This window comes from Plasmodium brasilianum, chromosome 7 (assembly GCF_023973825.1).
Source record: "Plasmodium brasilianum strain Bolivian I chromosome 7, whole genome shotgun sequence".
NCBI classification, from domain to species: Eukaryota; Apicomplexa; class Aconoidasida; order Haemosporida; family Plasmodiidae; genus Plasmodium; species Plasmodium brasilianum.
Window position 1 is genome coordinate 1,377,312 of NC_090120.1, and position 12,689 is coordinate 1,390,000.

Below are 12,689 nucleotides of genomic sequence, written 5' to 3' on the forward strand. Positions count from 1 at the left end.
TTAAGTGAGAACTATTCTAGGTCTAACTGAAGTCCATACAAGGAAACACCCTGTTCCTTTAGCTGCTTAGAAACTTCATCAATAGAATAAAAGGATGACTTAATTTGTGGCTCTAAAACTTTTAACTTATTTTCTAAAATTTCCATTGCCATTTCTACTATTTGTTCAGGCGGCATAGAACCCACGGATTCAATTTTAAAATGAAATTTTGTTTCGTCATAAATAATTTTAATAACATCTCTATAGCCCAACTCATTTAGCAGTTCAATACAATATTCAGCCATAACAACAGACATATTTTCATTTAATTTTAGGTGTAAACTTCTATTATCATTATCATTACCATTATCAACATCGTCATCGTTATCGTTATTATGATGATTATGATCATGATTACGATGATCATCTGTGTTACTTAGCACATAACAGTCTTCATTAAGATTGTTAGCTATGAATAATTTATGTTCTCGTGATAATTTGTTAATAATGTAATGTTTAATTACTACCTTATGATCTATTCTGTAGGACACATTAGCGGGTATCCATTTTGCGTGCATTTTTCCAATTCCTTTCGTTGCTGTTAATTTCATATGTAGAGTTTGATTTTTTGATAATGTAACAATAGGTATAGCACTCTCCATTTTATTATTTTTATTACCATATGGTATAGGCATAGGAATATTAGGTTCATGTTCCAACGATTCAATATCATAATGTGTTATATCTATTTTATTTGCATTATTACATTTTACTTCTATTACATATTCTATAGTACATTTAGAACATGTCTCTTTACACTTACACTTTTCCCGAAATTCATAATTTTTTACATTTCTACTATCAATTGGTATTAACCCTAAACGATGAGCCAAAAACTCATCATGAAATGAACTTGTGTTCTCATATACATTTACAACATCAATTGCTAGTGTCGGTATTTCGGATAATATAATTCTTCGTAATGCATTTGCTAAACCGGAATTACTGTTATACAGCACAAATGACATTTCGTCTTTAGTTAATTCTGTAATCTCTATTTCGTGTCTATTCGAACTGCTATCATTTCCGACGATCATCATGCTAGAGAATGGTACGCGCTTCGAAGGGGTGTGGAAAAATATTGCACTGTAGTGTGTTACAGTGTACTGTTCTATGCTATACTGCACTACACTGTACTGTGCTATGCTATACTGCACTACACTGTACTGTGCTATGATATACTGCACTACACTGTACTGTGCTATGATATACTGCACTACACTGTACTGTTCTATGATATACTGCACTACACTGTACTGTGCTATGATATACTGCACTACACTGTACTGTGCTATGCTATACTGCACTACACTGTACTGTGCTATGCTATACTGCACTACACTGTACTGTTCTATGATATACTGCACTACACTGTACTGTGCTATGCTATACTGCACTACACTGTACTGTGCTATGATATACTGCACTACACTGTACTGTGCTATGCTATACTGCACTACACTGTACTGTTCTATGATATACTGCACTACACTGTACTGTGCTATGATATACTGCAATGTATATCACGCTAACCCTCTTTCGATGGGCTACTTTCACTACAATTTTTTTCTTATACGTAATATCAATAACAAGTTCCTGTGAAAAACACATGGGAGCGCTGTTTGCATTTATTTGCAAAAATCAATTTATATATAATGTATTTCAAAAAAAAAAAAAAAAAAAAATCGCGGTTTCAAATTATTAACTGTAATTTGCGCTCCACTTTGATGATACCACATTGGCATATATTTTTCCATATGTTTAAGCACATAAATACATATATATATTAAGTACATATGTACGATCTATATAGATAGATACATACATAAACAAATACATAAATACATACATGTATAACGCTCCTACATTTTTACATGTTTAAACACATACATGTATTGCTTCATTAAAAATGTATGATCCGTTCATGCGAAAGCTTCAAAATTGTATGATGGGCCTTTAAAAGTGCAATTTTTGGAGAAATAGATGGCTTTTTTTTCATATACTAAAAGACCATATTTTGACGTGATATAGCACTATATTTTGGCGTAATACAGTGCTATTTACTGACATAATTAAGTGCTATTTTTTTACGTTACAAAACACTAAAACAACTGCTTTATATTCCTTCGCAGGGATTTTTCACCTGCTTACAATTTTTGAGTAATTGCTATTATTTTCATGCATAATAATTTTTTTAAAAGCATTTAAAGGGAATGTATAATCATCGTTGCGTTTATTTTGGCGCCTTCAAAATATACCCCACAAATAATAAATTATATTAATACATATATATACCTAAAAATTAATAAAGGTTAATAGTTGCACAAATAAAAAATGAACCGAAAAGGGTTTTAAAATTATACTCATTATAGGGCATACCTAAATGCGCACAATATACATACATATATTTATATTTATAATAATATAGAGTTCATTAGAAAAAAAAAAATAATGAAAAATAGGAGGGTAAAAAATTATGAAAGGAAAAATAAATGAACAATAAATGAACAATAAATGAATAAATGAACAATAAATGAATAAATGAACAATAAATGAATAAATGAACAATAAATGAATAAATGAACAACAAATGAATAAATGAACAATAAATGAATAAATGAACAACAAATGAATAAAAAATAGTAAGGCAAAATATGCTAAAAGGATTAGTAAAACGGAATGAGCAAAGGCCAATAAAAACAAAGTAGGGTGAAGCACTATGAGGCAAAGTGAAGCCCTATATTGTATTATAACTTACGTATAATTCTGAGTAAATAAATTCAAATCGATAGAACTATATGCATTATAATAAAGGTACAGGCAAAATTGTATGGTCATAAAAAATGCAGTGAAATTGTATATCTCGCGAATAAAAATAGCTGCACTAAATGTTTATAAAATTACGAAGGGCGATAAAAATAAAAAAAAAAAAAAAAGATACACAAAAGATTAAGTGGTGGTTACTGTATGTTTCCCACAATGATGCTGCAGTAGCAAAGAATAGTTTTTTTAAAAAAAAAAGACTTCAAAAATGAAAAGAAGTTTCAAGTTGTGAGTAGAAAAAACAAACTTACACATGCTTATACATACATATATATACATATATATATATATATTTACATATACATATATTTGTAAAGCATCAAACAAAACTGGACACGAGGCCTAAGGTGTGCGCCTGAGCCCGTACAAAATTGTGCAAGCCCATATATATGTGTGTACATGTGGTAAAGAGTAATCAAGACGGACGGTAGGAAAGAGATATTACTTCTTCTGAATTAGCTGAAAAGAGTCGTAGTGCGTAGGACTGGTGTATGCTAGGAAAACACATTTTTTGGTGTGCTCATTATTTTTCTGTTCTGATTCATATTTTAAATTCCAATTATGTAAAGTAGACGTTATTATGTAAACAATGCAGTCAAAAGCATCTGCTGTTGCTTTTATACACAGTTCATCTCCCCAGTAACCGTTTGTTTCCATTTTATTGGTATATTCATAAAAATCATTATTTTCAAAATAGATGGAAAAATGCTCTTTAAAGTTTAACATATATTCAACACACCTTTTTCTAACATACATATGATACTTTTGTTTTTCAAATAAATTTAATGAAATAGATCTAAATAAACAATTTCCATCACCTGCTACTTGCACTAGTTCACATCCTATTGCCAGTAATCTACTTTCTAATATTTTCCTACTATTATGGTAATTTTCTTTATTTTTTAATATATTACTTCTTTTTAAAAAAGATATATGTCTATCGAAGGTAGTATATCTCTTTAATTTTTCTTTTCTTTTTAATCTTGCTATAGCTTTCAAGACGTAGCATAAACTTTTTATATCCAATTTTGTGTTTAATAATCGTTCTAATTTTTCATCTTTTTCATTCCTTTTGGAAACCTTCAGTTCTCTCTTCAAGTAACTGTATTTTAAATTTCCCCAATTTATGTTCAAACAGATATTCATAATTAAGGCGCAACTGGTATACTTCTAATCAAATGCAAAAGCACAAGAAAAAAAAAAAAAAGTAAAAACTTAATAGTAAAAACTAAAGAGTAAGTAAAAACTCTGTCGTTTTAAACCACTTTTGGTACGTATGAAAAAACTGGCAAACCATAAATGAATCGACGAGATGGCAAAAGGTGTGGGAGAGAGATAAGCGATATTTACAATCAAATGGATATACGCTTAAACGACATCATATGAGTACTCCCATACGCATTATATATATGTATGTATGCATGTATACACAAGCGCGATTATGTATTTGGAATAACAAAATTCTTGGTATTTTTTTTTTTTTTTTTTAAGCTTCTTTCACTTAACGCGCAAATTGTGCTAGAGAGACGGCTGTACCTTTACTAAGGAGTAAAGGAGCACGTGAGCATATGTCCTTGCATAGATATATTTATATATATACATACATGTGTATACTTATGTACGGGCGTATACATATACCTATAAGTGAACTCACTAAAAAAAATGTGCTAAAAAATATTAAATTACAAGAGTTCCATATTTGTGGATTAGACTGCGAAAAAATTCAAAAAAAAAAAAATTATATTTTCAGAATATGGAAAAAGAGCAAAAAGGTAACAAGCGATTTTTTACAAATAAGTTCCCATAAAACTTGTTAAGGGATAAAAAAAAAAAAAAAAAAAAAAAAAATTTTCTCAGTAAATTTTCCCCCTGCTATGTGAAATGAGAAGGGAGAAGGGTCGCAAAAATATTTTGTTACATATGTATGCATGTATCTTTGTACTTAAGTTTGTTCAAATGCCCCTAATTATATATGTAGCTTAAAAAAAAAAAAAAAAAAAATTCAGATATCTAGAGAGAGAGAAAATGAGAGATTGAGAGAGTAAGAGTGAGCAACTTTTTCCATCTTCATTTTTAACATTACATTAAATTGTGCAGATCGAATATCTTCCCCAAAATTTTTAATTTTTTTTTCGTTGTTAAGGTACCATTATATTTTCGTTTGTTTTAGTGCTCCTATTCTTCAATTTTAATTATTTCTATAATCACTTATAATTAGCAATGTAACTGTTACAACTAAAGACGTTATTCTTTTGGGAAACAATTTTGATTAGCCAACTTTTTATGTTCATGTTTACTACATTATATCATATTATAGTACATCATGTATCGCATGTATCGCATGTATCGCATTGTATTGTATTATTTTTTATTATTTTATATGGTTTTATATTTTATTTTATTATTTTATTTTATTTTGTTTTATTTTTTTTTAATGTATAACTTAAAATTTTGGGTTATTTTACGCTCCTCAGTTGAAGTTAATTTGTTTAGCAGCACTTTAAGTGCTCAGACATTGGATGAGTGCGCATATATATAAGTACGATTATATTAATATGTACATGTATATTAATATGTATACATATATGAATATATACCCGTTTATGCAAATGTATAGGTATGCGTAATTATATATTCGTATAGCTCCTCTTTTGATATTCCCCTAACTACAGGTTCGCTAGCACAAGCTGCTGAGCTTCGTACGTATGCTACTATTTATCACCACCTACATTATTCGGAAACAATTCCGATTGCTCAACTTTTTCAAAAAATTAAGCTACACAAAGTATGTGCCTTATAATCATTCATAATGGGCAAGTCCAATTTGTACAAAAAATTAAGCAAAACTTCTATCAATGTATAATAATGGTACTGTGAAGGAAACGACATATTAGCATTTTTATGCACGTCAAACCATTTGTGTACTGAATATAAAAAATAAATAAAAATAAAAATACATACCTGTATATATATAGATATATACTTACGTATGGGCGTGTATACATAAATACATACCTATATGCATATATACATACGTAAATTCGTGTATGCGTTCAGGGGACACCTTACAAAGCGCAGTGTGGGAAAAGCCACTTCACCATTTAAACGTGAACTGGTGAATGCTGTACTCCCGAACTGAGCATCACCAAGGGAAAAGATGATAAAGAGCTGGAAGAGACCGTTTCAGGTTTCATTCCTTTTTGTGTGTAGTATTTTTGTTTTTTATAAATTGAGAAATTTATTTTTTTTTAACAACATAATAAGTTTAATTAAGAGTTATCTAATTTACAATAATAATAATAATAATAATAATAATAATAATAATAATAATAATAATAATAATAATAATAATAAAATAAATTTCATAAATGATGATATTAAAAATAATGTAAAAATATATTTTGGAAGTCAAGGAGGAACAGCAGAAGAATTTTCGAAAGAATTATGTTCCAATTTAAAAGAAATATTCAATATTAAGGCGGATATTATAGATTTAGAAAATTATAATAAAGAAGAAATAAAAACATTTGGAATCCGTATCTTTATCGTTGCAACATATGGGGATGGAGAACCTACAGATAATGCAGTCAAATTTTTTAAATGGTTAAAAAGTTTGAATAATGATAACACATATTTTAGAAATACAAAATATTCCATCATGGGGTTAGGAAGTAAGCAATATAAACATTTTAACAAGATGGGGAAAAAATTGACCAGTTATCTCAATAAATTTAAAGCAGAACAGATTAGTGAAACGGTTTATGGTGATGATGATGATAATATATATCACGATTTTGAAATTTGGAAAAATAAATTTTTTAAAGAATTTTCAAAATTATTGAACATGAAAAATATTCCTTGCAAATATGTTAAGGAAGATATTTATGAAATAATAAACTGGAGAAACTTAGAAGACATAAAAATGGATATTTTGTATGTACAAAATGGTGCAAACAATGGCGAAAGGGGTGACACGAAAAATGATGCGAAATGGGATGCCCAAAATGAAGGGGAGAAAGAGCATGACTTGTTTAGAAATAATCCACCAAATGGTCAGGAAAACACTGCTTATCGGAACAAAGAAATAATGTATAATAAATATGAAAATAAACAGTTAGTACATTTGACAACAGACATAAATGGAAAATTTTATTTTAACCACCTTACTGGTTACGTTATATCTAATACAAATTTGTTGAGAAATGTAAGACCCACTATTGAAGGAGAAAAAGTTAGTCATATAACTATTAGTATTCAGAATATTTCATATAAAAGTGGAGATACATTAGTTGTATTGCCAAAAAACGCAAAACATGTTACATCATGGTGGTTGAACCGATTAAATATTGAAGAAGCAGATAGGGGTAGAAAATTTATTTTTGTATATAAAAAAGAAAATTTGGAGAACTCTTCCCCTACACATCAAAATGAAGTAAATCTGATTAGTACATATCAAAATAGAGTTGATTCGAATTGCTTATTATATGATAAGGAAAAACAGTTAGTGCAAAATTCCTACGATGACGCATCGGTTTGTGCACCTTTTCCCACACCCTGTACTATTGAAGAATCATTACAATATTATTGTGACTTGACAACTATACCGAGAGTAAATGTATTAAAAAAATTCAAATGCTTCATTAAAGATATTGAAGAACTTAAAACATTTAATAATATTTTGTCAAGTAATCATAGAAACACCTTTTTCAATATATGTAAAGAATGTGATATGACCTTCATAGAATTTGTAGATATATTCATGCAGAAATCAGAATTTGAATTGGCTCCATTTTTACAGTTAATTCCAAAAAATAATACAAGGAGTTATACCATATCTTCATCCCCAAGAGAATGTTCAAATGTAATATCATTAACTGTGAAGAAAAAGCAATATCCCATTCATTCCCTTCGAAGAGCTTTAAAAAATTTGAAAAACAATGATATGCTTCCCAAAATTAGTGAAGAAAAGTTACGAATCCTTTGCAATAGACGTTGGTATAAAGGATCTTGTTCATATTATTTAACTGAAGAATTAAATATAAATGACACAATAAAATTTAATGTAAAATGTTCAAAATTTACGCTCCCACATAATTTGGAATGGACTCATATAATTATGATTGCTACAGGAACAGGGATAGCTCCCTTCAAAGCTTTTATATCAGAATTTAAATATTTTGATAGAACATGCGTGCAAAATGGAATAAAAAAAAGAGCACAACGAATTTTATTCTTTGGTTGCAGAAAAAAAGAAATAGACTTTTTGTATGAACAGGAATTTATGGATGCTCAAAAAAATAAACACATTGATGAAGCATATTTTGCATTCTCAAGGGACCAAGAGAAAAAAATTTATGTTCAGGATTTAATTCTTGAAAAAAAGGAACTGATATGGAGTTTGATACAAAAGGGGGCATACATATATGTTTGTGGGAATAGCAATATGACTAAGGATGTAAACAAAACCATTAATAATTTAGCTATATTAAATAAACAAAACGATAAAAAATTTACGAAAAAATTAAAGAAAAGCGGTCGTTATATTGAAGAAATGTGGTAAAAATGGAAATCCGCTGACCAAATAGTTAAGTAGCCGTAATTTTATTGGCAAATATTTCCACTTTTTTATGACTATGTTCATAATATTATTGCTGCTTAGTCTTTTTTTATGCAATTTTTAAATGTATTTTAAATGTATGTTAAATACATTTTAAATATATAGTAAATTTTTTTTTTTTTTTTTTTTTTTTGGTCTGTTCATTTTGGCTAGCTAAACAGGGTTATTATTTATGTCCTTTTTTCTGAACATTTGTCCCATAATGATGGGAATAAAATATATGAAACATCTTCATACCATTTTAATTTTATCATGTTTTGTTTTATTACATATATTCTTTGCTTTATTATATTCTGCTATATTTTTTTTTTTTTTTTTTTGCTTTATTTTGTTTTTCTATATTTTTTTTTACTTTATTTATTTTGCTTTGTTTTTTTTTATTTCATTTTTTCTTTTTTGAGTGTGTTATATTAAGACAAATAGCTAAATATGTAGATTATATTCTATACATGAGTAGTATAGTTGTATACCTGTAAAATATGTCCTAAACGAATTGGTTGATTTGCTAGTTGGCACTTGATGTGGTGTATATATGTTTGTGCACACACTGGTACATACATATATATGAATATATACGCCCGCGTACGCCTTTTTTCAGCTCTACGCGTACTAGGAGAATAAGGAAAACTTTTCATTAACTCCATTTGTTTATACATATTTTATTTCGCCCCTTAAATCTGATTTTTTATGCAAAGAGATTAGCTCAATTTCTCCGTTTGACTCAATTGCCTTTTCGTAGGCTTATGCGGACAGCAGAGATCCTCTGTTAAGGGGGAAAAAAAATGACAAAATAAAAAATAAATTACGAATGATAAATAAAATATAAAATAAAAAAAATGAAAAATAAATAATAAATTATGATGATAAATAAAATATAAAATAAAAAAAAATGAAAAATAAATAATAAATAATAAATAAAATAAAAAATTAAAAAGATATATATAATACATCCTCCTACGCGGCAACTGCAAGCGTTAATGCTATACGTCTATATTGCTCACTGAATTCACACATTAGTACTTACGCACAAACTAATTGTAATATATTTTTTTTTTTTTTTTTCATAAAATAAACTATGATTTTTCAACGAGTCTCTTTTTTACTTGTCTTTTGCACAGTGATAGTAGTCGTAAATATTATACATGATTCCTTTTTAATTTATAATGCATATGTGAAAGATCGTTTAACTCAATTTCGTATTTGTGCCTCAACTGTGGGGGAATGGAAAAAAATAAATTATGCTGAAAAATTGCATAAGCAAAACAGGGAAATACTAATTTTTTTACAACATGAACGAGAATTTCATCAAATTAATGCTAAAAAGAGTGTAAGAAAAAGTGTACGAAAAAATGCAAGTGGCGGAGCGCAAAAAGTAAAAAGGCAAAAAAGAACGAAAGAGAAAATAGCAAAAAAAGAAGACTCAACGAAGTGGCTCCCTATTAACAGACGTACAAATCAAATTAACCGTATTAGCTTTAAAGAGGTGGGAAATAATGCTGATAATGTGAATGAAAAAAAGGAAGAAGAACTAAAATATGGCGAATGTGAAGGGAATGCAAGAAATTGTGTAAACAAAAAAGTTCAGAGCTTCGTTAAGTTAATGAAGGGGATAGACACTGTTGGTAGAGAAAGGGATAGAGCGAATGGAATAGAAGACGATGTAAACGGTCAAGGCGGTCATTATGGTGATGGTTTAAGTGATCCTAATGAACAAAATGTATACAATGATAAACATCATACAGTGGTGGTATACGACGGGCTAGATGAAAAAAAAGACCTTTATAATAAATACAAAGTTGAAAGGGAAAATGGGATGCAGACAAAAGTTATACAAGGAACAGAGTACCTAGGAGTGGGATACGATTTTATATTTGGAAATCCTATAGGAGATCCATTTTTAAAAGTAGACCCAGGATATCGTGATACAATAATAAAGTTAACATACCCGAAATCAGATGAAGATTACCCTGATAGTTATACAAACATTAATCCAAATGGTTCATATGTAAGAAATGAAATTTCTTGCAATAGGTCTGAAAATGAGAGTGAAATATCATCAATGAATGAATATACAAAAGAGCTTTCAGTAGATGCATCCATAGGTGCATCCTATGGATTGTTTGGATCATTTTCTGCATCTACAGGTTATAAGAGTACATCTAATACTATTTCTAAGAAGAAGTTTAGAATGTTCATATTAAAAAGTTATTGCTTTAAATATGTAGCTTCTTTATCTCAATATGCTCAATGGAAACTCAGTGACCCATTTCTTAGATCGATTAATTTGCTTCCGTCCTATTTTAACTCCCTAGAGCACGATGGCGCATATTGCACCGTGGAGGATTATCGAGAGGAAAACAATAAAGGTATTGGTAGCAACGGTAGTAGTGCTAATGGCAGCAATGGCGAAGGGAAGGAAAAGTGCGGTCGAAGCGTATATGCATGGCTGTATTTCTTCAAAAATTTCGGCACTCATGTGTCAACTGTCATACATTTAGGAGGAAAAATAACACAACAGGTAAAAATATCGAAGAATGAATACAAAGCATTGAGTGAAAAAGGACTTTCCGTTTCTGTAAGTGCCTCTGTTGGGTTAGGTTTGTTTAAAGCAAAAGCATCTACAAATACAGACTCTAACGAGTTAAGTAAAGAAGATTCTTCTAATTCTAGTATGGAAAAGGAAACGATAATAATTGGTGGAACAACAATATACGATCCTAATGATCCTACAAATTTCGAAATGTGGGCAAAAAGTATAAAAGATAACCCTATGCCAATAAAAGCACAATATGAACCTTTATCTAGAATATTACCTATTAGATTAACTAAAGTATATGATGAAGCATTAAGTTTTTATATTTCACTTAATGTACCTGTTAATGTTGGTCAAGTATCAAATGATGAAATGAAACATTATAATATAAAAGATCAATTGATGAAATCTAAAATTGTGTATGGCAGTGGGCCAGGATTAGTTGTACTTGAATGTGAAGAGAAACAAAATTTCATCTTGGGATTTTCTTTATCAATACCTAATGATTTGACAAATTTAAAAGATTTTCATATGAGTACATGTGATGAAGATTCCGATAAATGTTATTCCAGAATGAGTGATAATTCATATAATTATCTTTTTGCTATGTGTAATGATGAAATGATACCTTTTTTTGAGCAAAAGGTAAAATCAGGTACAGGTTTATTAACACTTGAATGTTCAGAAAAAAATCAAGTCATTTTATTTGGTTTTGGTATTAGTGTATTAAACTCAAATGATCCTATGTCAATAGCTATTTACCCTTGCAAATATGGTAAATCTTCATGTTCTATGCAAGGACCTACAGATCAATCTGCGGTAGGTTTATGGATTGTATGTGGTCATGAAGAATCATCTAATTCTAAATTTTCTGTTTATGTTCGAAAATTAGCTCAAGATAATGTTTCAGGAAAAAAAAAAAAATCTATTGATATATGTCCTGAAAAAGTATTATTCAATTTAATTTTCGAATTTACTAAAACACCTATTAATAAACGTAATGGTTTATGTTTCACTGTTAATGATTTATGTCCTAAAGATTTTCACGTCTGTTCTGATAAAAAGAATTTGAAGACGTTTAATTATTACTCCGTGTCCGTGTACTAGTTTTTTTTTCTTCTTTTCCCGCTCAGGGATATCGTACCGGCCTATTTTTTTGTGCTTTCCCTGTGCCAACCCCTCGATTTGAGGTTGCATTTTTATTTTAACTTTTGACTTTTAACTTTTGTTTTATTTTATATTATTTTTTAACGTTCATTTTATTTTGTATTATTTTTTGACGTTCATTTTATTTTGTATTATTTTTTGACGTTCATTTTATTTTGTATTATTTTTTAACGTTCATTTTATTTTGTATTATTTTTTGACGTTCATTTTATTTTGTATTATTTTTTGACGTTCATTTTATTTTGTATTATTTTTTGACGTTCATTTTATTTTGTATTATTTTTTGACGTATATTTTATTTTTTTTTTTTATATTTTTATTTATTTATATATATTTTTTTTTTTTCTCTAGCTAATTTATCCATTTTGTGTGCTTACTGAAATGGCGATAATATACAAAATGGACTTCATTGTTTCACATTTTTCTTATTTTTAATTAGTCCATTCGTATGTAGATTGATTTCTGCGAATGGATACTTTTTCTTTTTAAACTTTCGATTTGTATATGCTT

General features: G+C 28.8%; 3 protein-coding genes across 3 annotated transcripts; 2 read left to right on the forward strand and 1 right to left on the reverse strand.

Moving 5' to 3' along the window:
• Positions 1–11: 11 nt before the first annotated feature.
• On the reverse strand, positions 12–5,153 carry MKS88_002014 (OTU domain-containing protein; the record flags this gene model as incomplete). The annotated part of the gene is made up of 5 exons (XM_067214988.1): positions 12–1,550; positions 2,191–2,284; positions 3,308–4,032; positions 4,549–4,573; positions 5,071–5,153. The coding sequence occupies 5 exons, from the start codon at positions 5,151–5,153 to the stop codon at positions 12–14; spliced, it is 2,466 nt and encodes an 821-aa protein (XP_067074311.1).
• Positions 5,154–6,019: 866 nt separating this feature from the next.
• Positions 6,020–8,422, forward strand: MKS88_002015 (nitric oxide synthase; the record flags this gene model as incomplete). Its single annotated transcript, XM_067214989.1, has 1 exon — positions 6,020–8,422. The coding sequence occupies one exon, from the start codon at positions 6,020–6,022 to the stop codon at positions 8,420–8,422; it is 2,403 nt and encodes an 800-aa protein (XP_067074312.1).
• A 1,132-nt stretch (positions 8,423–9,554) lies between these two features.
• Positions 9,555–12,119, forward strand: MKS88_002016 (perforin-like protein 3; the record flags this gene model as incomplete). The annotated part of the gene is made up of 1 exon (XM_067214990.1): positions 9,555–12,119. The coding sequence occupies one exon, from the start codon at positions 9,555–9,557 to the stop codon at positions 12,117–12,119; it is 2,565 nt and encodes an 854-aa protein (XP_067074313.1).
• Between the last annotated feature and the right edge of the window lie 570 nt (positions 12,120–12,689).